At 40.6% G+C, this 26781-nt stretch overlaps 1 protein-coding gene across 3 annotated transcripts in view; it reads left to right on the forward strand.

The window, feature by feature from the left end:
- Positions 1 to 26781, forward strand: part of LOC146608103 (receptor tyrosine-protein kinase erbB-4-like) — a 381455-nt gene that overhangs the window by 176594 nt on the left and 178080 nt on the right. For all 3 annotated transcript variants that reach the window (XM_085348721.1, XM_085348723.1, XM_085348722.1), the window contains exon 2: positions 12195 to 12346. In XM_085348721.1, the coding sequence (XP_085204847.1) occupies positions 12195 to 12346 (152 nt within the window). The remainder of the gene's footprint in view (positions 1 to 12194; positions 12347 to 26781) is intronic.

Below are 26781 nucleotides of genomic sequence, written 5' to 3' on the forward strand. Positions count from 1 at the left end.
GACTTGTAATTTTTCCTGATAAATAACAATCAAATTTTAAGATTTACATTTCTAAAATATTTGTGTTTTCTTGTTTTTATGACAAGTAGTTGAAGAACTTCATTAAGCACTGAACATTTACAGTTATAAACAGAAAAATTGTATCACACTGTAAAACATATATTTTATACAGAAAAGTAGTGTTATGATTTAACCGTATTAAACCATTGTTTACAGTAGATTGTAAATTAACAGATGGACACTTTTAAATCTAACTTTACTCCAGTATAACAGGTACAGTTGATACACTGCACTTTTTTCTTTTCTTGAGGGAAAGGTTTCTTTTATTCTCAGACCTTACTGACATCACCTGCAGAGAAAAAAGAAATTGTTGCTTAGTTCAATATATGCAAGGGACCAAAAAAAGTAAAAGTTTGCCAGATGCCGTCTCATCAAGCGGCACCTTCAGAGATAAGGATGTGGAGAGGAGGACTGATTAGGAATAGGTCAACGAAGTTCTTCAAAGTTTCTCAATTTGCAAATGTAGAAAAAATCTGTACTTTGTTCAACTTTTTTAGAAAAAAAGTATTTAGCGACCATGTATTATACAATTGTTGCTTTTCTGATTATTATTATTATTAATACCTTTATTTAATGAAATAGTCCTGATGACATTAAATGTCTTTTACTGGGCAAGGTAGTGACTACATAAAAGCAAAACATCCCAAAAAATGCTACAAAAACATAATAAAATGCAAGATCTACAACAGTATATACAAATACTCCTAACATAAAACATTAGCAGCCTCTCAAGAGAAAAAAAACAAACAAAAAATACATTCACAGGTCTGACTCTAGTCCTTATGAACACAAACAGATATTTGAAAAGATTCAACCTCAGGTCTTTTGGTAAATGATTCCAGGTCCAAAGTGCGTGGTAAAATCTACCGGTTATTATGATGTTACCAGCCTGGCAGTCAGTAGTCTTGCCTCGTAAGGCTAGAAATCCAGCCTCACTGAATGAACTAAACATAAGATTATGAATTTCATTGTTTCACTTTAGCATATAAAACTTTACTAGCGGTCACGCTGACCCTTTATAGTACATTTGAAACTGTACTAAAGGGCTTAGAAATATCATGAATATTGAAGTCGTTATTAAATGTCTTTAAAAGTTTTACCATTTTATTAACCAAGGGCAACCTGCTGCGAGAAAAAGAAAAGTACCCTACTGGAGTTTAATTTTCACTATCAGTCTTTTGGTAACAGTAAATGTTTTTTTTTTTCTCTGAGTCTCATTTGGGATGAAACCCTTCATTTCATATACAGTAAGCCATGTGTGAGCTGAGTCTGTAAGCTGTGTGGCTGCTTCGTCAGCATCACCTCAAGGCTGTGTAGCTTCTGACTAGCATGGAAGAAGAAAATGATGATGATGGTGATGATGATGATAGTATTGGAAGCAGTGATGAACTGCCTGCCACTGATGTGGTCCACTCTCCCGGGATTTTTGAAGCCAGGTGTGTGGGAGCGGTGATAGCTTCTCTTGAAAGAAGGGTTTAATATAGTGTCGGCCCACCCTTTGCAGCTATAACAGCTTCCGGTCTTTTGGGAAGGCTTTCCACAGGTTTAGGAATGTTTGTTGGAATTTTTGACCATTCTTCCAGAAGCACATTTGATGTTGGATGAGAAATCCTGGCTCACAGTCTCTGCTCTAATTCATCCCAAAGGTGTATTTTCAGGCTGAGGTCAGAACTCTTCCACACCAAACCTCCTCCATATCTTTATGGAACTTGCTTTGTGCACTGGTGCACAGCCATGTTGGAACAGGAAGGGACCATCCCCAAACTGTTCCCACAAGGTTGGGAACATGAAATTGTCCAAAATGTCTTGGTATTCTGAAGCATTAAGATTTCCTGTTATTGGGAACTAAAGGCCAAGCAAAACTCCAAAAAAAAACAACACAACACCATAATCCTCCCTCAACCAAACTTTACACTTAGCACAGTGCAGTCAGACAAGTACCGTTCACCTGGCAACAACCAAACCCAGACAGATGCCAGATGAAAACACTTGATTCGTCACTTAAGAGCAGTGGAGATGAGTTCTCTTGAATCCAGTGAAGTGCTTTACACCACTGCATTCGACACTTTGGATTGTGCTTGGTGATGTAAGGCTTGGATGCAACTGCTCAGTTCCATGAAGCTCTCTACACACTGTTCTTGAAATAATCTGAAGACCACATGAAGTTTGGAGGTCTGCAGTAATTGACTCTGCAGAAAGATACATCTGAACGCTACAATCCTCAGCATCTGCTGACCTTGCTCTGTGATTCCACTTTCCGGTTGAGCTGCTGTCGTTCCCAGTCGCTTCCACTTTGTTATAATTCCAACAGTTGATTGTGGAATATTTAGTAGCGGAAAAATGTCACGACTGTACTTGTTTCACAGGTGGCATCCTATCATGGTACCATGCTGGAATTCACTGAGCTCAAGAGAGCAACCCATTCTTTCACAAATGTTTGTACCCTCCACCGCATGTCCAGCATGGACCTTGCCCTCCAGCAGGCCCCGGGGACCAGTCTGCAGGTCTGGATACTTGATTTTACACACCTGTGGCCATGAAAGTGATTGGAACACCTGAATGAATATTTGTGGCAATATAGTGTCTATATAAGTAGCTTTGCATGAGACAAAATCCTTCTTTAACATGTGTTAGGCCTATACTCAGTCAATCCTTTGTCTGAAGCAGGCTCTTTAAGTTCCTTTCCCTTTAATTTCTTTTGCTTGCGATTGGCTGCCCCTTGTAAACTAAAGGTTTGAACAGCAGGTGGGTGGAGCTGCCTGTAGATGACCTTATGATGTAATGTTTTGATTGACGAGATCTTAAATGAACAAAGACCTCCTAAATCTAAAAAAAAAATGAAAAATCAGCATGCAGGATATGATCATACATCCACTGGCATCATTCTCTCATTTTTACTTTAAAAAGAAATGGACCTACTTTAATAGCTCCCTTCTGTTATTTCTCTTGTGCAGACCGGTCTAATCAATAATTCCGAACAATGAATTTGAAATGATTGCAAAGGTGACTGAGAGAGCACCAAATGATTTTCCGAGTGTCAGGTCATATTTTCCTCTTCAGGGCTAAACACTTGTGTAGTAAAGAAGAAAAAAAAACTTTTTTTTCTGCTTTAAAAGTGCAGTTATTGGTTTTCAAACTTGGGAGAAATTGTTTTCTTTGACCTTTATTGATCAGACTGTCCTAAAGCGGCACAAATAAAGCAGCATAAATTCTCACAAACTGAGAGCCATTCCCCTGACATGCATAAGGGATCACACTGCTAAGACCGTATGCCATGTTTGACTGTGACCTCGGTTAAGAAAGTTCAGGGGTTTGTGCCGTTGCTTTGAAGCTTCGAACCAAAACAAATACATGAGAGGTGAATAACTCAAAGTTTTCCACGATTCGCAAGAATCACATTACTTTTCCAGCACTCATGTCATCACATGCTTGTAAATCCTCTGTCAGTTTCAGCTGACCACACATTACTGTGGGCTTTAGATTTGTGTTTCATCGTTGAGAGATGTCTTGCTTGCCATCCTCTAATAACATTTTTTAAAAAGTCTAAGAAATCCAGGATGGAAGTGGATGTTTGCCCCTCGTGCTGCTAAAACCAACTGCTGCAAACTTTTGCCCCGTGCACACTGCAGAAGGAAACTCGAGATGTTTTTCTTGCAGTTTGTGTAGCAGATGTCCTTGGCGATGTGGGTGTAGCTAACTGTGAGCTAAAGCAGCTCCAAAACCATCCTTTGAGAAGAGCTGTGACCCCGTGCCCGAGCACCAAACCTGCCCTCTTTAACCTGTCATGTCATGTTCATGCTGGTCTACTGACCCTTGCTGCTGCCTCACCACCCACTCAGTCCACCATCACAGCTCCACAAGCAAGAGCCTTTTCTGCTGTTTAAAGATTTATGCAGTATTCTCGTAGTTCTTAATCTCAATTTTCTAACATAGATGAAAAAGAAAAGAAGTCAGACTTTTTGGACACATATACATTTTAACTTGTATGGCACCCTTCATACATGCACCTTGATGATCGGAGGAAAAAGATGGAATAATAAGTAACACAATACAGTCTGTGAAATAGAATAATGCATAAAATAAGTATGAATATAAATAAAAGTGGTAGCACTTTATAATAATGTCACACTATTAAATAGCGCTTTTGAGGGCCCCGAAAAGCGCTATACAAATGCAGTCCATCATTATTTTTATTATTATTATTATTACTATTAAGCATTACTAAGGTATTAGCAAGTCATTAGTTCAGCATTTATATACCATTACTCCTCCTTAGTATGCCATTTATAAATACAAATATGTTCATCTATCTGTTACACCATGTTCCGCTATCGCTGCTACTACATCACTATTAGTAATAATCATACACATAGTCATAATAATCTGTGTTTGTTAATGACATAGTAAGGAGGAGTAATGCTATATGAATGATGAATTAACCCCTTGCTCATACCTTAATCGCTAATGCTTATAGTTCCTAATAAATTTAATAATGTTTATTAGTGTGACATAATTATAAAAGTAAATAAAATGATGAAAAATGCATAAAATAAATAACAGCATATATATAATATTTAAAAACAAATTAATAACAAAAGTCAACAATACAAAAATAAAAATGAAAGTACAGACAAACAGGGAGTTAGCATTTGCCTGAACATGAAGCTAATGCTATAGTGTCTCAAACCTGCATTCATTGTAATGGCCAGCAGGGGGTGACTTCTCCTGTTACAAAACAATTGGCAGAATGCATAGATGTCTAAAACTACCTTACTTCCTAGTGATCTACATCCACAGTTGTCCACATTCTTTCTGTATTTACTGTCTCAGTTAGTAGTTTCAAGTATTACTGAATACAACATGATTTTTATTTTTCAAAAAAGCACCATTTAGAGTAAAGAACTGTAAAAACTGAATGCTGCACATAGGGATGTCATACCTACTATAGATTTCAATACCAAAATTATAAAAACGCGACTGTACTTACTTTTGTTTTAGTACTGTAGGTACCACAGCTAGCATATGTAGCGAGGCTAGTTCTCCCAGAACCGATGGGAACAATAAAGCTACACGTGGAAAATGGACTGCAGCTGCCGCGCTATCCCTAATCGTTGATAAGAAACATGCAGCAAGTAGCAACTTTTTTACTTGCTTACTTTTTTTTGTCTTTTTGAGCTGGCATCACCACTGTGAAAACAACTGTGCTCCTAGTCTAAAGGCGCAATTCCCAAAGTGTGGGACAGCACATTGGCCTTAACGCTATGCATATGACTGGGTAGCTTTAACAATTTATAACCAAAAACCTGTTGTTGTTTTTTAAGGAAACCCATCAATTGCTCCTGTATTTTGATTAGAGGCAAGATTCAGAGTGAAGATTGGGTCACAGCACTCTTGACTTTGGGCTAGCATTATATCCAATCATATAACATAAATTAATATAATGTAACGTCACATTACAGCTCATAGTAAAGTTATTAGCCTACTGGGTAAAAGTCCTATTTTTTCATCTTGTGTCCTGTCAACAAAATCAGCAAAAATAAAACTATATGTTAACACTGTAACAAACGATGTGGCTAAGGAGGTCACAATTTAAAACATCTTTATTATAAAGTTGTTTTAAAGCACTGAGAAGGCTATTTGGCTACAGTTTTACAGTTCAAGCCTCTTGTTGCTTTCAGTGGCCGGTTTCATGACACCGACGTCTTAAAAGCATAAATGTTTAACTACAAAATGAGCGTTACCAGACCAGTGGGTGATGCAATTGTATCTGCCTCTAACTCCGACAGGTTATGTTGTTCACAACTACAAAAAAGCACTTCTTACTTCAGCTGTTCTCTCAGACATAACTGTTTGCATTTAGTCGTGACAGAGCCCTGAAATACCCTCCCAAACCGAGCGGGATTTACAGAAAAATGATCCGCTACATTATCAGATGCAATTTCGAATAACTGATAACAGCCTCGCTGCTTACTGTTCAGTCTCTTTACAGTATCTGAGAGCGGTAAGGGAAGGAGAGAGGAGAACTTTGGAAATATGAAACCTGCAACAGGAGGACAGAAACATGATAAGAGAGCAAACGCAGAGAGAAGGAAAGGATTGTAAGGAAGAGATGGCGTGCGAAATGAGAACAAGCACGGCTCAATATTTCAGTGAGAAAGTGCTTTCGTCTTTTACTTCATGCATGGGTCAGAAATGTGTCAAAATCACTGTGCATACACTCGCATGTCTCTACTTGTACCTTCTCCCCATTAATCTCCACTTTCAGAATCTGCTAAAGACTGTGTACAGCACTGTGCATAAATACAATGAAATCTCCATCCTCCTTGTTTTTTATTAGCCGCCATCAATATCACTCATTCCTTCCAGTTACAACGCTGGAAACGTCATCAGCGTAACTGAGAACATCACTTCTAGTAAAGCGATGAGTCATTGCAGTCTGTTTTACTGCTGAGGGTGTGATCATTTTACTATGAAAAAGTCTTGCCAGTGGCTCGCTCTCTCTTTTCTTTTTACTGTTTGTCTCATTGCTGCACCTGTTCAACGTGCAGTCTCATTTCTCTGCTTCATTCACCGTCCTGTCTGTTTTTGTTTCCTCTTTTCTTTCCTGTGGCTTCTGCCCATTGTTTTTCCTTTCTTCACTCTTGCTGCTGATAAATGTGCCCGTTCTTTGTTTAAGTGCACCAAACCACCTATGTTTACCTTTTGCCTGACAAGGAGCTGGCGTGGCCAGATGAATAATGGTTCTGTCTGGAAGGAGCAAAACAGTGTGACGCTACTGTAGCTCTGCCAGGCCTCGTGAGGAGCAGTTGATGGTTTGGTCAACAAAGCATGTGACTTTGACATGAGAGCCTCCTGTTTACAGACTGTTTTCTGTCTTTTTAACTGTGGCCGTGAGATTTAGCTAACCTTAATCCATTTAATCAACTCAGTTTATGCAATTTCTAGTTGCTACCTGTGCAAGAAAAACTGCATGATCCTCCATCCATCCAACTTCTTCCCTTAGTCCAATTCAGGGTCACCGGGGTTCAGCCATAGAGTAAGAGGCACAGTACACTGAAAGAAGTGCACTGGCATTTAAAGGTTCTATTCCATGTTTTGAGTTTCCGTTTGAATAAGCTGAGCTGTTTCTCTGTGTTGTAAATGTAAAGTAGTTTATGTAATGCACCCCTCTGCCTGGCCTGTGTTTCTGCAAAAAACACCATTGTATATTCAACCCATTGTCCTGCCTGGCATATATCAGCTCCCAGACTGTACACACCGAGATACAAACGCACACACCTGAACCGTCAAGTGGACACGGCCTCGTGTCACCTGCGCGCGCGCGTGTGTGTGTGTGTGCGGCTGACTGATATTGGTTTTTGAGAGTTGTTTTCGCCTCACTTTTCACCTCTTCCCTCTGATCTTTTATCACCACACAAACTCTCTCTCTCTCTCTCACACAGACACACACACACACACACACACACACTTGCAACTAGGTTTCAATAACAGATTATTACAGAAGCCTCGCTAACCTTTCATCTCTACACACAGAAAAAAGTATATCCTCTCACTCACACGGACACACACAAACACACACATGCGCGTTTATCGATCAGACCAATTTTAGAGCCTCACATAGACTTCCTTTGAGTTTGTAGCCACTCTTAAATCATTTCATCTAATAACTAGTGTGTGTGTGTGTGTGTGTGTGTGTGTGTGTGTGTGTGTGTGTGTGTGTGTGTGTGTGTGGTCAGCAAATCTCATTTATCACCATAGTTCAGGTCCCCTCACTGCCATTCGGCCCCATGCATCCTGTACCCACAGCAATATGGTGGATCACAGAGGAGAGGAAGTGCGCTCATCTTTGCAGAGCCAACGATCCATAAAGCAATATGGGAGTTTATGAGCTCTCAATGTTGTTCAATATGAGGCCAAGTTCAACTATGCAATAGCCCTTTGTCTTTTTTTTTCTTTTTTTTTGTCTTTTTCTCTTTTTTTTGTTCTCTTTTCCTGAATTTCTTGCTATTGAGTGTGAAAATGTGAACTTTGGCTTTAAAAAATATGCAAGCAGGAGGAGAAACGCAAGTGGGTGATACTAAAGGACAGCAGTCATGCCATTAAAAGTTTAACTTACATTATTTTGAGCTTCATATAGATTTAGGTTGGAATTGGTTGTAGATTAAGTAACACATAGATGATCATAAAATACTGATTATAATTTATATAAGTAGAGGTAAAATAAGTTATCTAAAGACTGATCAACAGCACCAACTGCAAAAATATAACTTTTTCAAACACAAAAATGAAGTACAGTGGAACCCCGACTTACGAAATTAATTCGTTCCCGAGGGTCTTTCGTAAGTCGAAAATTTTCGTAAGTCGAAGCACCCATCGCGCCTTTTGAGTGAACGATAGGCTATAGGCTAATTGCTAATGGCAACAACAATACGTCGTTCAAGTAGATCAGCGAAGCGCAAGTACGAAAGCCACGGGATTGTCACATGATTCGGAAGGCATTGTGGGCATTGTAGGCATTCTGGGCTCAGCCAATCAGAGTCAGCGGATTTCGTAACACGGGCATTTTGTCGTAACACGGGCAGAAATATTGCCGTTCAGTGCCTTTGTAACTTGAATTTTTCGTTTAACGGGGTATTCATAAGTCGGGGTTCCACTGCATCAACTGCATCAACTCACCACAGTTTTTTTCCTGTCTAATTGGTACAGTTTTAATTAAATCCAAATTTCCAAAAGACACATCATGCAAAGTGCATAACAAGATAAGTGAAGCCAAAGTGAACGGACATACAAAGTACCGGAAGGATGCAAAACACACGAAAAGTCATTTAAACACACTGAAGCACAAAGAGAAGCATTCAGACAATTATGTGTCACGAATGGTGGCGTGCTGAGGCTTCAATAAAACCAAACTTTAACAGATCAACGGTTCAAATTAATCAAAGTCCAAAAATGCAAAGAACATTTTTTAAAAAGAAGCAAAACCATGAGGAGCTGGGAGTAAGTAGGAAGCCAAAAGAAATAACCCAGAGAGGAACATGAGGGAGTATACACAGACACCCTGACAAAGACAGAGGGGAGGACGAGTGTTCATGCACTGAGGGCTGACTGTGAATGAGAAACAGGCGGAAACAATCTGGACAGTCACAAAGGAGGAAGTAAAACTAATAGAAGGCATGATGGAAAACAAACCTTCAAAGTAAAGCAGAAAATATCAAAAAAAGAGATGTGACAGAAAGCAGATCTTAAAATTAGGTAAATACAAAAAAAAGTCCACCTTTACTGCTTCCAGTGGAATTAAACGGGTAATCAAATGCACTTGATTATCTGAATCAGCAAGTATGAGCACCTCTATAAAAACAAAACTTCTGGCTTGCTGTTCTGAAGCATTCAGGTGTGTGTTCGCACAACGCTGAGGGAAAAAAGACTTTATCAGTATTCTTAGAGGGTTGGATTTTCCAAATTTTAAGACCTGGTAAGGACCAGACTTTAGACTTTCTTTTACGGAGCAGTCAGCTACAAAGTTGAAACCGCCTGATTATTGTTGTTTAGGTCCCAATCACGCCAATGGAGCATGGATGTAGGGTGTTTTCTGGGATACCGACTTTCGATCCATTGGTTCCTTCGGGTTGTTTAAATTTAGCATTTGGGCTTGTTCTGCTTCATCCCATCGATGCTTGGACAGATTGAGTGTCACAACAATAGTTCTCTCAAGTCCCTTTATATTACAATGATCCTAAAGTAAAAGAAAGAAAATCCAAACGTCAGACAACCCTAATGGCCAAGTTCTTGGCGACAGTGGGAAGGAAAAACTCCATTTTAACAGAAAGAAACCTCTGGCAGAACCAGGCTTAGGGAGGGGCAGCCATCTGCTGCAACCAACTGGGGGTGGTGAGGTTGGGGGGGTGGACAAAAGAAACTCTGTGGAAGACAGCCAGAGATTTAAGGCCTTGGACTTTTTCTCAACTTCCTCAAGCTATTCCGTTGTTGGCAGGGCATGCTGTCCTGCTGAGGGAGCCCACTGCCATCGGGGAGTGCTATTTACCTAAGGTTAAGTGTATTTTAGCCTTTTCCAAGGTCCCAAAACAGGAAATTTTAAGGACATCATGTTTCATTGTTTGATGAAAAATATCATCGTTAATTGGATATATAATATATAATAAGTTAATAATAAACCATATATTTACTTTCAATACGTATATGATCTGGTGTGAGTGAATTAAGGCATGGGAAACATTTCCTTTACCATGATGTTCACCACTCTAGTTTGCCTTTGTCTATGGGAAATTTTAATGTTTGCTCTACATAAGACACAATAGGCTCATTCAATCTCTATTTCCTTCACTTCTGCTAACCTAAACAGTTGGTGCTGTATCTGAAAAAAAAAAGTGATTATTCTGTTTTAAAGTAAGACCTATTCGAAGTTGAACTGCTGACAAACTTTAATGAGCAGTTTAATTACATTGAGCCAAACTCCATCCTGGTGCCACGCCGCACGCACAAACCGACACACAAACCTCTGGTCGCGCCTGCGGTAACATGGCGATCGTGCCAGCTGAATGGAGCAGATGGTCGCAGGACTGAGGCTGGGGAGCTTGAGTGACTGGTGGAAATGCTGGCAGGGACGGAAAGAGGGCTTGATGGGCGCAAATATGAGGAACTAATTACAGTGGTAGCCACTGCATTAGTCGATTGTGTTGCATTTATCATGAGCACTGCAGACAGCCAGTTACATTACTTATTTTAGCAAAAGAGTTGAATATGGGGGACCAAAACTGTCAAGATTTTAATAAATGAGTCATAAAAACATAATATTCAAACACAAAATAGCATTAAAAATGAATGTAGGTAATAATTCATTTATAAAATCATTGTAGTCTATTTGTCTTGTCTCGTGTATTTTCTGATGTTTTAATTTCCTCGTGTAGTTGCATTTTTGCATTGTCTGTCCTCACTGTGTGTTGCAAAAAGTTTAAAAAGTTGCACTTTTTCTGTATTTGATGTCTATTTCTATTACTTTTGCTATATTTGTAGAATCTTTTAATTAACTTTATTTACTTTTTTGTATTATTTTCCTTTTTTCTCTTTATTTCACTCTTCTTTTGATGAATAAATGCGTGGCTGGTTTTGTGGTGTTATGGTGTTGCTCTTGACTCTTAGAAAGTTCCCTTGCTTTTCATGCCTTTCTACAGTATAGAGTTTGCAGTAAGGTAGGGAACAAAAATGGTTGTTTTTGTGCACGCAGCTAAAACTGGGAGAAAAGCCTACCCTTATCTAATTGCCCGGGGTTCCCACACACCAACAGAGTCGTGTCTACTCCCCATAATATCTTCAAAGTCTTGTACTCTCGTCAGCCAAGTAAAGTCTCCAAGTGAAACCCTCGGTAAAGGTCAACCAATGCAATTTGAATATCTTTGATTAAACGGTGTGCCTGTGCCAGACCTAGACTGTAGGTCAGTGCCTCAGAGAAATGATATCCACCCCTCTAACCCCACTTGTCCCTCCCCAAGTCTTCACTCTCGCGTCTCCCTCATTGTCGAGGGTCACGTCTGCTGCACTCCCCTTTCAGCAATTTATGTAATCCCTCAATCCTCGATTCCCTCCCACTGTTCCCTCTGTCCTTCAGCCCTCCCTCGTTCACGTTCTTTCACTGTGTCGAGCTCTCGTATTCACACGGTTTTAGTCCTCAGATCTCCGCTCCTGGATGTTTCTTTGTCTTGATTTCATTCTAACGCATTCGGAGCACACGCCAGTGAAGCGATTCATCAGCAGACAAGTGCTTTAGTTACAAATTCCACCATGTTCAGCCGTGGCTGTAGTTATAGAATAGAGTGAGATCAGATATATGGGATTTTCCATCAGTTTTACAAGAGGGGCAAAAAAGAAAAAGCTGTTTAAGTTATCTAGGTTAACTGGTTGTGCTGACCTTTAAGTGTTGTGTATGTATGTAATCAAGTTAGCTAGCCTGCTGGCCTTTAAGCATAATGACTACTGTGGTCATGAATGGCTGAAAATCATTAATTACACTGTTTGCGTTTCTCCCTTTTTGAATCTGTCAGCATAGTTAACATGCTCTGTAAGACAAATTGTCTCAAACGTGACCCTTTTTTTTCTTCTTCTTCTGTTTTTGTGTGTAGTTTGTCCTGGTACAGAGAACAAATTGAGCACACTCTCAGACCTGGACCAGCAGTACCGCACCCTGAAGAAGCTCTACGAGAACTGCGAAGTTGTCATGGGGAATCTGGAGATTACCAGCATTGATCGAAACCGCAACCTCTCCTTCCTCAAGGTACGGGGGTGAAACCGTCTCTGGTCCGTTTGCTTTAATGGATTGATGGCGAGCAAGAGAGAAAGACTGGGCGTTTTAGCATTCTGTATTGGGCAACAGATGGGATTCAGGACCACGGAGAGAGACAGGCAGAAAGACGGTGAATGTTTTACAATGAGAGCGCTCAGGCTCTGTCTCTGCTCACTCATTCTGTTTTCTCCATCGTAAACACTCACTACTTTATGGTCAGTGCAAAATCAAGATTTTTAGATAAAGGCGTAATCCTCTTAAACCTTCACTGACTCATCATTGTGCTAAACTATGCATAAATCATGGACTACAAATGTGGATAGTAAAAGTGATAGTGGCTAAATATAGACAGAGATGAGGCTGGAATGTATTTTTGGAGACACAAAGAAAGAGCTGGAATGTTTCGGCATCTCAGTCGGACACAGAGATCCCAGTCAGGAGGCTTAACCCAGTTTTGATTATGTTCAAGATGTAAGGTTAACACGGCGCACACAGACAGAAAAGGTTTTCTGAACTCATTAGAGTTCATTTGTTGAGTAAAATGATTCTATATTGCATATTTACGAGATCCAAATATATACTATAGTCAAGATTTAGAAAACACAGTCAGTTCATTTCAACATCAAGTACAATAGACGTGCTTGTTTTTGGTGTTAAATATAGATGCAATTAGCCATAAACTCCATGTTGCAAATATTGATAAATCGATTTGCGTGTCTGATTTAAATATTCTCTTTCTGTATTTAAGGCGCTCCCACAAATGTATATAGAACATGGTCAGTTGCAAAAATCTGACCCATTAGGTGATGCCAGCTCACATCACCCAATGGGTCAGTAGATGCTTTTCAACACATCCAGCTGGCAAAATGGCACATAAGGACCATTATATGAGCTAATTATAGTTGGTGCGCACATGCAAGCCACTTTGGAGCCCATCTCCACCCCTCTCCCTCCTTTTCGTGCTGTTTCTGAGTCAGTCAGTATACGAGCGGTCACTGATGTTTGCTACATTCTGCACTGGTCTCTCTCAGTGTTTCTCAGTGCTCTCCATGCCAGCAGAGCAACCAAATTTAAACTACTGCAGATAAAAAACAACCCCCCCCCCCCTTTTTTTGGATTGCAGAGGTGCTGAATGAAATGTATTTTAAAAGATAACCAATTTAACAAACTCTTAAAAAGTTGGATAATGCCTTTCAGAGACAACGCTTTTGCATTCAAGGCAGCTGACTCACTGAATCTCTTATCTGGTGGGAGTTACAATAATTTAACAAGCAAAGGGTTGAGAATTTTATTCACTTCAAGAGAACCCATAGATATTGATTGAAGCCCTTTGCCAAGACAATACAACACATCACAGTACAATGGAACTCATGATAAGAGGCAGTGGTAAGAATTACAATGGAAGAAACGTCTGTGAAAGACTGCAGGCAAATGAGAGGCACTCTGAATGCAAAGTGCCATCGCCATTCCAGCTGAACACAGTCATCTCCTGGGTCTGCAGCTTCTTTTGGAGTGTGTGTGTTTCTGTGTGTGTGTGTGTCATCCGGCCTGTGTTTTAAAATTCACTTTTTTCTCTACTGCATGCACACATACTGTATGTGCCACCAGGCCCAGTCCCTCCTCCCTGCTGTTTAATGAAGTGAGGTGCAGTCTAATTACTGGGCCAGAGCTATCAAATGAATACCATAAACAGTCCCATTAGGCCCAGCATCATTAGAGAAACAATTAGGCATCTGGGGGATTGTTAACTGAAAGTGAAGCGGGAGGGGGGGACAGTTGTAAAGCAGTAATCCTATTGGCTACAAGAAATCAGTGAGACCCCACCTGGATTTTTAAAAGCTCACTCATGGACCCTTCTAAAGCTTGGTAGAGTTTACCTGTAAAAAGTTGCATAGACAAAATCAATAAAAATCAGTTCTGACTTGTTGATCACCAAACAAAACCAGATGGAAATTGTTTTCTATTCTTAACCATAAGCAGTGAAGTCACGCTGCTTCCTGTTCCTCTTGCTTGTCAGTCTGCAACTTAAAATACTGCCCCTAAACTTGGAGCATATACATAATGGTTCATGAAAAGTTCAGCATCGGCACATCATCTGCACATACACACATCTGAGCGCAGCACACAGGCTCAAACACGTTGAGCCGCAGGCAGCGTGGAAACGCTAGGACAGGGAAAATCAGCAGCTTGGGAGGAACATAAAGTATATATGGACGAATGGATGGCCACGGCACAGAGGGATGGAGAGGTAAAGAAAAGAAGGAGAGAGAGGAAAGAGAAGAGCAAGAGGGATGTCACTTTTATGGCAGGCAAAAACAGCTGCTGTGTGAAAATTACAGTGTGCAGCTATTGTGTGTGTTTGTGTGTTTATGAATTGGGGGGGGGAGTTTGATACAGGGCAGAAGTGAGGAAGAGAGGGCAGCGACAGACATGAAGGCATGGTGATTTTGGCCTGGTGAGGTGCTGACAGTTAGATGGATGATATGGCTCTGCAGCCTTCTGTGGTGCAGCTTTGCTCTAAAGCACATTTCCTTGACTTTTACTTAGTCTCTGCCTCTGTTCAGTGCACTCAGATATCGCAGATTGGGGCCAATTTTTACTTACAAATACATCCTGATGCTTTTTTTCACATACCTTACAGGCCCACACAGGTGGAGCATTTTCAGTCACTGTGCAGCTTTCCTGTGTGGAAAATATGTCAAATTTCAAGACACAGTTTTAAATAAAGGAGATACTTGAAGCCTTTAATGTCTTGATTTCTTGGCTTTGATGGGAGGTCACATGTATTAAATTACTGCCAATGCAGAGGTCAGCTGCCCCCAAGTCGACCCCAGTCTAATCCAGAGGAAGGCGAATAGAAATTATGTGATGAGGGTATGAACGAAGATTTTAATAGATCTTATTATCAGGTCATACAGGCCACGAAGTCAGGCTCAGCCTACAATCCTGGAAGATCAGTGTTAGACAGACTTAACACAGCCAGCTGATGATGCAAAGCTCATCAATATGCTGATCGCTTTGCAACCCACCTCCACTTCCATCAGTGTCACAACAGTGTCCAGTATCACTGATGCCTGTTTTATGTACTTATTTTAGTTAATGCTTCACATCCTGTAATACAGGGCTTTTTAAACAAGTTTGCAGTATAGTAAGGATTTGTCTGAATGCACTCATTGGATTGACCAATAACTATAAGACCAAGGAACTCAGGTGAAGGGCAAAGCAGATATTAGTCATAGATAAGAAGTGACATCACTATCATCACTGTCAGCTGAAATTCTTAACAAGCAGTATCAGGTCTCGAAAGTTCCCAGACGTTTTCGTGCTTAGTAGAAACTTCTCTCTGAAAGTGTCGGTGGTTCTTTAGAAGTACTTTAAGCAGAGAGATGAATGTTTTGTGACCACAGTCACAGGTGTCTGAAGGGCATCACCATGCTGCTGCCTTGCATACCCCCTCTTTCTAGTTTGCTGGCCAGCTCCCTTGGACGTTGTCTGTCTGTCACTCACAATGACCTATTTTCCCAGAAGTGAAGCGAGGAGCCGCGCCAAGTGGCCCGCAGTGGCCCACAAGCAGCTAATGATGTCACCTAGGCTGAAGGACTCTTCATTAAAGCCGGATCAATCTGCTTGCTAGCGCTGCAAAACACAGGGCGCGATGCCAGGTCTGCAGCTGAGAGCGCGGCGGCGGCCGGGTGTCTATCCACGAAACCACGAAAACGTCACACGGCGAAGCGCTCGTGTTGCAGGGTGCGCTTTAAACTCTCTCTAAAGTTCCCCCAAGAGGACTGAATCCATCACAAGTTGGGGATACAAACACACGTTCTTGGACACGCACACAGTCTTGAGCAATAAAGGGAGATGAATGACACGGTCACTGAGGTGTATACTCTATGTCGACATGCAGACGGAGACACTCTTTACTGAGCTTATCTCTGGCAAACACCAGCAAGGAGAGACAGAGAGAAAACAGAGATACAGCTTTTTTAACCGGGACTCATTTCTGCTTTTTTTTTCTTTTTTTTAAAGAATGGCAGCGAGGATGTGACTTCGGTTCAGCACAGCCGGGAAACAGAGGAGAGAGGAAAATATAAAGTCAGATGAGACAGGCGAGAAAAGAGACTTCTTCCACCAAAGGCTTTGAGCTGAAAATGAAAGCGTTCAGTTGTTCTGCAGCTCAGCTATTCTCAAAGCGTACATCCTGAGACTACGTCTGCTGCCTCTTACTGTATGCATATACGTGCATCCGAACTAGGCCACGCTTAAGCGGAGCAAAGGTCACTCGGCTCAGAGTGGTGCTGTTCGTTTTCTTTGATGAAGCTTCCTCCTTGCTCTTTTACGTCATAACCTCTTCGGATTTGGAGGGATTTTTCTTATTTTATGTCCTTGCTCTAACCCTCTGAGATCGGAGTGGTAGCCAGAGATTACGGCTTCTCTGTGTCATTATTCAGAGCTCTTCTGATCGCTCGCCTCTCTGTCTGAGAGTGCGGTCCTATGCCATTAATTTACCGCGAGGCAGTAATTCATACTCCACTCTATCACACTTGTTTCACCGTGTCTGCCCTTCAACATGTTTGCCATTCATCCTAGTTAGTTATGATATACTATACTGACACTTACTTTGTGTACTTTCTCAAGGTGTGGCCTCTTTTATACAGCGAGGAACATCTAAAAGCTTCTGAAATATAATATTATAGAGAATGATGTTCTAGGGGAAACCCTTATATGCCGTGGGGCCACTATGCCAACGTTGTTGTTTTCCATTGAAGCAGTCTCCTCTAGGATAACAGGTCTTTGACCCATAGGGCCCAGGGGGCTCAGCAAATGTTTTAGCATTCAAATTATAGAAATCATATGCTGTGGCTTTCATGGTCACCAAATCCTAAACCAATTTGTCCTCTAGAACTTGGACTTGTGTGGAGTCCTGTGTTAAACAGTCCACTACCTAAATTCTAGACTCTTTGTTTGGTGTATCTTGCTAGTACCTGGTTACACTTCCTTTTCTTCCAAAACTGCCTTAATTCTTTATGGCATTGATTCAAGAAGGTACAGCAAAGTCATGTTCAAGAAACCAGTTTGAGACGATCTGAGCTTTGTGACCTGGCGTGTTATCCTTGCTGGTAGCAACCATCAGGGGATGAGTACACTGTGGTTATAAAGGGATAAACATGGTCAGCAACAATCCTCAGGTAGGCTGTGGTGTTTAAACAATGCTCAGTTGGCACTGAGGGGCTGAAAGTGTGCCAAGAAACACCAAAAACCTCGAAGTGTTGATATAAAGCCGGACGGATCTATGCTTTCGGGTTATTTGAATCAAATTCTGATCCTAGTCAAGACTCATCAGACCAGGCAACGTTTTATTATTCCTTATTTTTTCTGGTGTTCCAATCTTCCAGTAGAGTTTCCATGCCTAATGGTACCTGGCAAAAGGAATAAAGAGAATCACTTGTAAATATTTTCATCACTGATTAAAAGCATCTATTCATTGTCTCACGTCAGCTTGATTTGATAATTGCAGAATCTTCCACCACTTGCTTCTCAATGACTCTAATTCCCTCTGTGCTTTTTTTTTTTTTGGGGGGGGGGAGACTGAGAAAAGAGCTCTTCCCTCAAAGTGAGGGATGTTATTTACATGGAGAGAGACAGAGAGAGGTACGGTACAGGGCCACTGTGGAGGTCAAGTACTTTCTCTCACTCTCCGTCCCTGCTCTCTATAAATGTTTCATGCTATTGTGCTCCACGTTGCTCAATAGCTGCCACAGGGCCTCTTCACCACGTAATGACACCATGATCCCGAGCGACAGTGGGAAGAAGGGGGGCTTACTAGCTGGGTGGATCGTACAGTTTCATTAGCCTCTGAACCGCTGAGGAGCTCATAAAAGGTTGGGACTGTCGCTTGGAATGGGGGGCTGTTAGCGCCTCGCGGGCGCCCAGCAGCGTTTGCATAATTACAGCTCTTAATGCTGAGAAAATTAGCACCCTGCTCGTGCCAGCCAGCACCCTGCCAGATCACGGTGGCACTGCCCCGATGTATCTTATAGCTCGTTAATTGTCGGATAATGGAGATGTCGAAGTCCAAGAGAAGAAAAATAGAACACTTTACTCTGTGTTCTTTATTTATTGAAAAAATTTTTGGCTCCTTTACCAGAGTGGAGCCTAGAGTTAAGTAATCTCTTAAGAAGAAGAATGGCAGGAAAGTAGAGACTAGAGAAAAAAATAATGAGTGAAGCATTCTATTTGTCGCAACGATTGCCTTGCTTCATACATTTTCAAAGGCATGAGAAAACATTTGGCCATAATATGTGTTTTTATTATCCGTAATGCATCTTTTTAGAGCTACAACATATGTGTGCACTTACTCTACCAACCTTTTTTTTAAAGACTTACAAAAGAATGAACATAAACGACCAAAAACATCTTGATGTCTGACAGCTAAGCATTGGCAGCTCTGTCATTTCCACCCTTTCTATCTCTTTGATTGCCAAAGATAAACACAAGCTAGCAAAGTGAGCAGAAATGCTTCCTTTCATGTAAGTTGCTGCTTAGACTGGATCAAGTTATTACTTCTGCTTTGTTGCTGCAAGTGCAGCTGTTTTATTTGAGCACCGAGGTGCACGCCTTGATCATTTTTATGACTATCAGGCTTTGGTGCATTGATGTTTGTTTCATAACACATTTTCAAAGTGCCTGATGTTTTACTTTGGGGCCTATGTCTAAGTAACATCAGTGAGAACAAAAAAACACCTTTAACTAAGAACTGTATCTACCCAATGTACTTTACTGTGCAACTATCTTGAACCACCCCTCATTTCTTTATATTTTTGTTGGAAAATTGGAAATAGGTGAAAACATTCATAGAAATACCAAAAAATAAGAGTTTGCCCAACTCTAATGAGCTTGAAAGTCGATATTTGGTGTGACCACCTTTATTCTTCAGCACAGTCTATCTATTAGGCAGCTTTTTCATCATTTCTTTAAGTAGTTTTCAGGAATAGTTCTCCAGGCTGCTTTCTGCCTTTTGTTCTGTTCTCTGTCAACATGATCTCACACTGCTTCAATAATGTTGAGGTCCAGGACCTGGGGAGGCCAATCCATGACTGATAGTGCTCTACTATGTGTTTTTCTATCCAGGTATGATTTTACTGCACTGGCATTTGAAGCTGCTGCCAATCAAATATTTTCCAGATGGTCTTGCATGGTGCATCAAAATCTAATAGTGCTTTTCTGTGTTCATAATTCATTAATTTTGACAAGGTCTTCAACACCACCGACTGAAATGCAGCTCCATGATGATTTTCAGTTACTATTTATCTTCAACGGATAGTTACTGAAGATCATGCCATATTTTTGGCTCTTTGGGAATCACCTTGTTGGTACAACATGGTTAAAAACTGTTATCAGTTAAACATGTTACCTTTTGTATTTTTCATAGATTCAAGTAAAGAAATGGGAGAAAATGAGGCTGCTAGAAACAAAGTCCCTAAACATACAATTTAAAATTGGTTCTCTGCCAGTATGTCTGTTATGTGTAGACACAAAACTGGTTCATCCCTGAAATTAGGCATTGCTTTTGTATGTTGAATGGTTCATAGGCCAGTGTTGAGCAGCTTAACAAACAAACCAACATTCCTCTGAAAATGGTCAGGTACAAGGACTGGACTGAAAATGAGTGGAAAAAGCAGTCATTTGAAAAGAAACACTTTAAAATACCTTCTGAAACCCTGGAGAGCTATTGATCAAAACCACCAGCAAATTCCCACAAAGTCTGGCTCCTCATAAGCGAAATATAAATAAATGAGGGACCAGAACTTCCCAGCCTTACATTTGTTGAGTATGACAAATCATTTATAAATGTGAAATATCCGATTGATATGATAAAGACAGAAAGTGATCATAAGTGTCTAATCTAGTGGACATCATCACATCTAAAATACTGTGTTACTTTTTCTTACAGAATAGTGTATCGTCTTCCAAGTTAAGCATCTTAGAGTAGCAACAGGGTTTAGCTAAATCTGGTGTTGCTATAAGCCCCTTTTGATGCACTGCCAAACTATCCATGACATACCCCGCTTCTTACAAACCAGCACTGGAAAAACCCCTGTTCCCCTCTGACCCCACATGGAGAAGTGTTCAAGTCAATGGCTGGATAACAGTGCCAGCGCTACTTGTGTTAAAAATATAAAGTTGTGTACTATTTATGTGTAGTTACAGAAATTTGGGTAAATGGCATGATCCGACCACTTTAAGAGCTTAATCTGATTAACGTGTGTGTGAGAGAGAGAGCTAATGGAAAACACTTTTCAACCATTAATTGTGATTAAACGTTTGGTATCTGAGAACAATTTTAGTTAATGGAGCTGCTTTTGACTAGAGAGTGCACATTAGAATTCTTCTGAGCCTTGATTAGGACGTGTATTAACTTTCCACAAACACACACTCTCCAACATTAGCTTAGCAGCCTAATGTTCAGGCTCTGCTATAGTTTGCCATCATTACTCAACCCCATCAACTCACCCAATTTGAATCCCCTTGATTCATTGTAATTTTTAATCAGAGTAGGCATCCTCCTCTACATTCTAGCAGGTTCAGAAGGGGGTCATCATTCACTGTGATCAGCTGTATGAAAAAGTAAAACACGAGGTAGTGATTGTAGCTTTACTATCTATTTTAACTTAAACCGGGATTGTTGGACTCTGTTACACGTTTTTACATGTTGTAATGTGCCTAGTAAAAGACAAAACACTGAGTTCAATCTCAGAACAGCAATGTCTTACTACAGCATCTCAGTGCCATATCAAACATGCGTGATTTAAGTCCATCATACAGGTTGGTAGAAGTATGAAATCAGTGTGCCATTTGGCCTCTACATGGACTGGTGCATTAGCTTTAGCTGGTAATGGTTTGCGCCATGGCTAATCCCCAGGAGTTTTTGGAAAATACTCTGTGGACTAAAAATAGAAAATAGAGATGAAAATAGAACTATTTGAAAGGTTTCAATCCGGTTACATTTTCAACTATTACCATTGTAGCCCTTGCGTTATGTAGCAGGACTATGATCTAAAACACACCAACAACTTCACCTCTGAATTGCTCTGAAAAGATTTTGGAGTGGCCCGGTCAAAGTCCAAACTTCTGGTTGCACAACCAGCTGTGAGGACTATTTCTAGAAAATGATTTTCTTCCACAGAGACAGATAAGTCTGGATGACTTTTACCCCTCTAAGAAATGAAATCATCATTTGAAAACAGCATTTGGTATTTATGTAGGTTACCTCTGTCTAACATTAGAATTTGTTTGATCTGAAACATGTAAGTCTGAAAATTGTCTGAAAAACTGAAATCATAAGGCGGCAAATACTTCTTTACAACACTGTACAAACTATAAGAATAGTCTATTAACAACAATCTATAGATTTTATTATCTGGTAAAAGGAGTCTTCATGATCAGGACAGTTGGGTAAGAAGTTGGTGTTGGGTAGGTTGGCGGAATTGGGTAAGAAATAAAGGAGGAAGAACACATAAAATACATAGTAAAGTAGTGTATATACATTATTTACACACTTCCAAATATTGTGTAAAAACACAATGAAAAACAGGCCAAACCATAAATTTGGGATTTCCACTGTTCAACCTGACTCCCGTGGAGGCTGCAACTCCTCTCTGAGCACCGGGTGGGATTAGTAAGTGGTATAATAGTCACAGCTCCTGTTCATTACTGGACTCCTAGCAGTCTAGCCTCCAGCACTGGAAAGTTGGAGCTGGAGTAACAGAAATAATGCACATGCCTACACACACACACACGCATGCTGTACATTTTAAGGAAGCATGCACGTTCACGCAAGCATGAAGGCAGAGAACCTGCCTCACATTCAGGATCGGTTCGTCCTCTGTGTCATTGTGTGTGGTCGACTGCGCGCCTGTTTTTTTTTGTCTGCCTGATCAAAGCAGACGTGGTGCAGAGCAGAGGTCTCGGAGGTGAAATTAAAGTCTTGCTTCCTCCACGGTTTGGAGGGGGGGGAAGTGATTACCGCTAAATTAAAAGGTACGACCATAAAAGCGTGCCACCGCCGAACCCTCGCAATTCATCAAAATGATCCCACGGCGCGTCTTTTGCTTATCAAATTGTAAAATATTGTCCATGACAGTGGCGTAACAGGGTCGTAATTAATGCACTAAATCAATTCCGAATCACTCTGCGCAGAGTGGCCCTGCTGGGACGCCATCATTATCACAAATTATGGTGGCAGATGCATGGGGCCGAAAGGAATGGATAAAGCTCTGGCGGCGTCTTTCCCTCCTCTACAACAAGTTCATTTCCCGCTCTGTGACTCACCGAGTGTCAAACTGTGTGGCATTTCTCCTCACTCACACTTGTGCTACCTTATTACAAGGTGCAAATGGTTTTATTAGTGAGCGCTATTTTTAAAATTCACATCCTGAAATTATCCCTTCGCTGCCGCTGACATGTGGGGTTTGATGACAAAATGCGTGTCTTCATCTTCAAAGAGGTAAGTCACAGAGATGAATACATTATAGTTATGTTTTTTTCTTTTCTTCTGAACGTGAGTGAGTAACACAGAGAGACTGGGCATTAAAATACAGCTGTTTAAAGGAGATATTGACTCCCACAGCTGACTGTGTGAGATATGTATGGTGTTCGCTCCAAAAGAAGGCATTTTTCTTATCTCATATGAAGAAAAACCTAATCTTTTGTTTTAAAGGCATCTTTTATGATCCTGTAAGGACTGGACCAGATATTTGTCATAAAGATTGAACGTACCGTTGTTAATCCTAATGGACTCAAACCATACATGACTGGCTACACCATCCCTGACGAGTTGACATCCTCAGGATTTGGACCTTGAAGATTTGCGCCTACCAAAGAAGCCAAATTTATGGGACATCCACCCAGAAAGCAATGCTGCTGACCACAGAGACCACAGATAATCAATGACATTCAGCGACTTCAAGTGGCAACAAGTGAAATAACCACTGGTGATGTAAAATGGGCAACCCACATGACTGAGGCAACTACTAGTGAGAGCGAGGGACACCACTATTGACATGATGGCCTAATGATGGGAAGCAGTGGCTGGAGACTGCAACACAGTCAAAATTATTGTTACTCTGTGCAATGAACTTCTAGTGTTATTGCCTTTGAAATGGCTGTTTTGAAGAGGGCCAGGTCTGCAATCACTCAAACAGTTGCCACCTTCAAAGTGACTTTGGTGCGTTAAAGTGGCAATTTTACTGCAATACATCTTTGAAAATCACAAATCTGAGTGGAAGTAATCCTATTGTCTGTGTATGTAAACGGCAACAGAGTCAAGCCTGAACTACTTAGATCTGAAACAGAAATTCCTTCTAAGATAGTGACGTGGTTGCTGCAGGATGGTCATTTAATGGCAAAGTGGCAACCTGTCTGTGTGCCAAACGGTACAACCACTTCTTAAAACATTTTTCCCTTCATCATCAAATTACCAGAATACCTCATGTAACCTGCATACATTTACATATATTAGGGTAACCAACATAAATACAGCCAAGAAGCCCCGACATCCATGTTTTTCCTGGTGCACTCACTTAAAAGTTTTGAAACACAGATTGTTCTAATGAGAATCTCATTCATTCAGGTTAGAGTGAGTCAAGGCCATGGAATAACACAAATAAATAATGGAGTTTCTCTTGTCCTAGTCTTGTCTCCTACAGCTTCCCATGAACTTTCTGAAATCCTCTGATCTTATCTGCTAACTTATGAAAAGTTACATTATGTGCACAGTCCACGAGACTGAACAATTTTGTCTTGCTGTGCTTGTGCAACCATTCTCTGACTTCATATGCCTTTTTGAAGGCATATGAAGTCATTGCTGCAGGATATATTATGTATGCATATTGAATTTTTATGACATTTCCTAAAGATTTCGTGACTCGCAATGATTTATAAGATTTTTTCCAATTGCATATTCCGCAGTGTGCCCAACAGAAGTTCTTTAATTCTGTATAGTTCTATTGTTGATTTAGGCGCGGTGTTTGCATATGAAGGACCACATGATGTGCATGAGAAACACTCTGAATGTTTGATGGTCCCATATTTTTGTTATTTATAACGTGATGATGGAAGCAAAATATGTAAAGATAGGAGGGAAAAGCACCAAAGTCCTTACAGTCAAGGAGAAAAGAGGCACTGACAAAATAAAGTTAGAGGGAAGTCTTTAGTATTTTTGAAAAGAATTTAATGAGATTACGCTCATATAAATTGTCATAGCTGCATACTCTTACTACTACTACTTTATCATTATGTGTCCCTGTAATTTGGGACAAGCTGAGAAATGAATGGATACAATGCTGTGAAAAAGTTTTTGCCCCCTTCCTGGCTTATTTAGTTTTTTTTTTCTTTCTAATAACAGGTTGTGCCATCCTTGGCAGCAAGAACCACAATCAGGCATTTTCGATAAGTGGCAACGATTCTTTCACATCACTGTGGAGGAACTTTGTCCCACTTTTCTTTGTAGAACTCGTCACGTCACAGTGCCTCAATCTGATTTAAGTCCAGCCTTTGATTCTGCCACTCCAAAACCTTCGTTTCATTTTTTGAGTCCATTCAGAGGCGGACTTGCTGGTGTGTTTCGGATCATTATCATGCTGTATATCCCAAGTCCTCTTGAACTTCAAGCTGTGAACTGTTGTTGTGGTTCCATCGATTACATCAAGTCGTCCTGAAGCAGCAAAGGTTCTGTTTAAGTGATTTCTTGTTTCAGCAGGTCTGGCAGTAACCAGGCCTGGGTGTGTTAAGTAAAACTGAACTCTACAACTCAAAAAACTGGTTAAGCTCTGTTGATTCACTGCTACAATCAGCTGGTCTGTTGACTGTAATGATATGTGGGATCAGATTTGCCCTAAATACCACTCATTAGCAGTTTTGGGATAAGTATTCAAGTGTTGGTTATGTGTAGGGGGTGTTGGCATTTTTCACACATCTGCTATCATACCAGGCATTAACACATTAATAACCCCAAATCTGGGCACAGGGACTAACTCAGATTACTGTACCTTAGTATCAATCCCCAATAATGTCCTCTCACATGTTCTAATTCAACTTGGTGACACATAGCTGTTGAGGTTTAACGTTTCTCCCGGTGCAGTGTTAACAGACTGAGAAGTCACACTGGTGCCAACATTTAGAGCACCCAGCCTTTTCCCTCCCGAGTCCCCTTTGCAGATATTAGAAGTGCATCTTAGCCTCGGATTCATTTATGAATTTGTGTAAATTGTTTCTCCCAACGCCTTTTTAATATTTTTCTCTTTTGGAAAATACACCCCGCATCACACTACTGCTGCTGCTGCTCTGAGCGGAAGCAACAAATTGCACTCCTCTGTGACATTTACGCTGCGTGCGAGTGTGAGCATGTATCTGTGCGTCTTACGATGCGTGTGCATTTGTGACTCGTCGTGTCTTAGTGCACCTTGCCTTTCTGTTGGTGTGATTGAACTGTTCACTCCCAGTTCTCCTACTGTGAGGTCTTACAAACCAGTGGAGGAAGAAACTGCATGATGAAAATTTACATTTTGCTGCATTCAACGGAAGTTGTTACTAGAATTTACTGAGATTATACCTACATGAGAATTATTAATAGGCTTCTACATATAATAATACTGTCGAGCCCACTGAAAAATGCCTGCTGTCATGCATGTGATCCATCTAATCCGTGGAGTATTCTCTTATGATGGATTTGAACTAGCTATTTCTATGAATGGCCATCCCTGCTGTGAAGAAACTCGAGCCCTTCTCAATTTGCACCCGAAATGCCGTCCAAAATTTTCTTTCTAATTCCTAACATAGCCTCTATAATTCTCGAGAGGGAAACATTTAGAGAACATGAAATACTAGAAAGAAATAGAAAGAAAAAAAGAAAAAAAAAGGCCTTAATTTTCAAAAAATGAAAGGCCAATTTTCTTTGGATTAGTATTATCACAGCACTTTGAAGGGAAATACACAAGAGTGAAGGGAAAGGTTTGCAATATAGTAGTTAGAGCGGCTATGATGTATGGTTTGGAGACGGTGGCTCTGACAGAAACACAGAAGGCCGAGCTGGAGGTATGGTACGATTTTCATTGGGAGTGATCAGAAAGGGACAAGACAAATTTGGATGCCGTGACAGAGGACATGCAGGGGGTTGGTGTGACAGAGGAAGGCTGGGGTGAGATGAAGGCACATGATCTGCTGTGGTGACCCCTAAAAGAACCAGCTCAAAAAAGATGATTTCAAAAGTAGGTGGTTTGAGGTGGAATTTTTTTACTCTGCAAACTGCAAACAAGGCAGATTTGTACAGAAAAAAGAGCTCCGGCTAACAGATTCTATTATATAGACACAGTCGGTGTTAAACGTGACCTTCTTTGGCCACAGAGAAAAAAAAACAAGTGAATACAATT

Source organism: Diplotaxodon limnothrissa, linkage group LG23 (assembly GCF_057381915.1).
Source record: "Diplotaxodon limnothrissa isolate DT_005_m linkage group LG23, D_limnothrissa_male_GT1.1, whole genome shotgun sequence".
NCBI lineage: Eukaryota > Metazoa > Chordata > Actinopteri > Cichliformes > Cichlidae > Diplotaxodon > Diplotaxodon limnothrissa.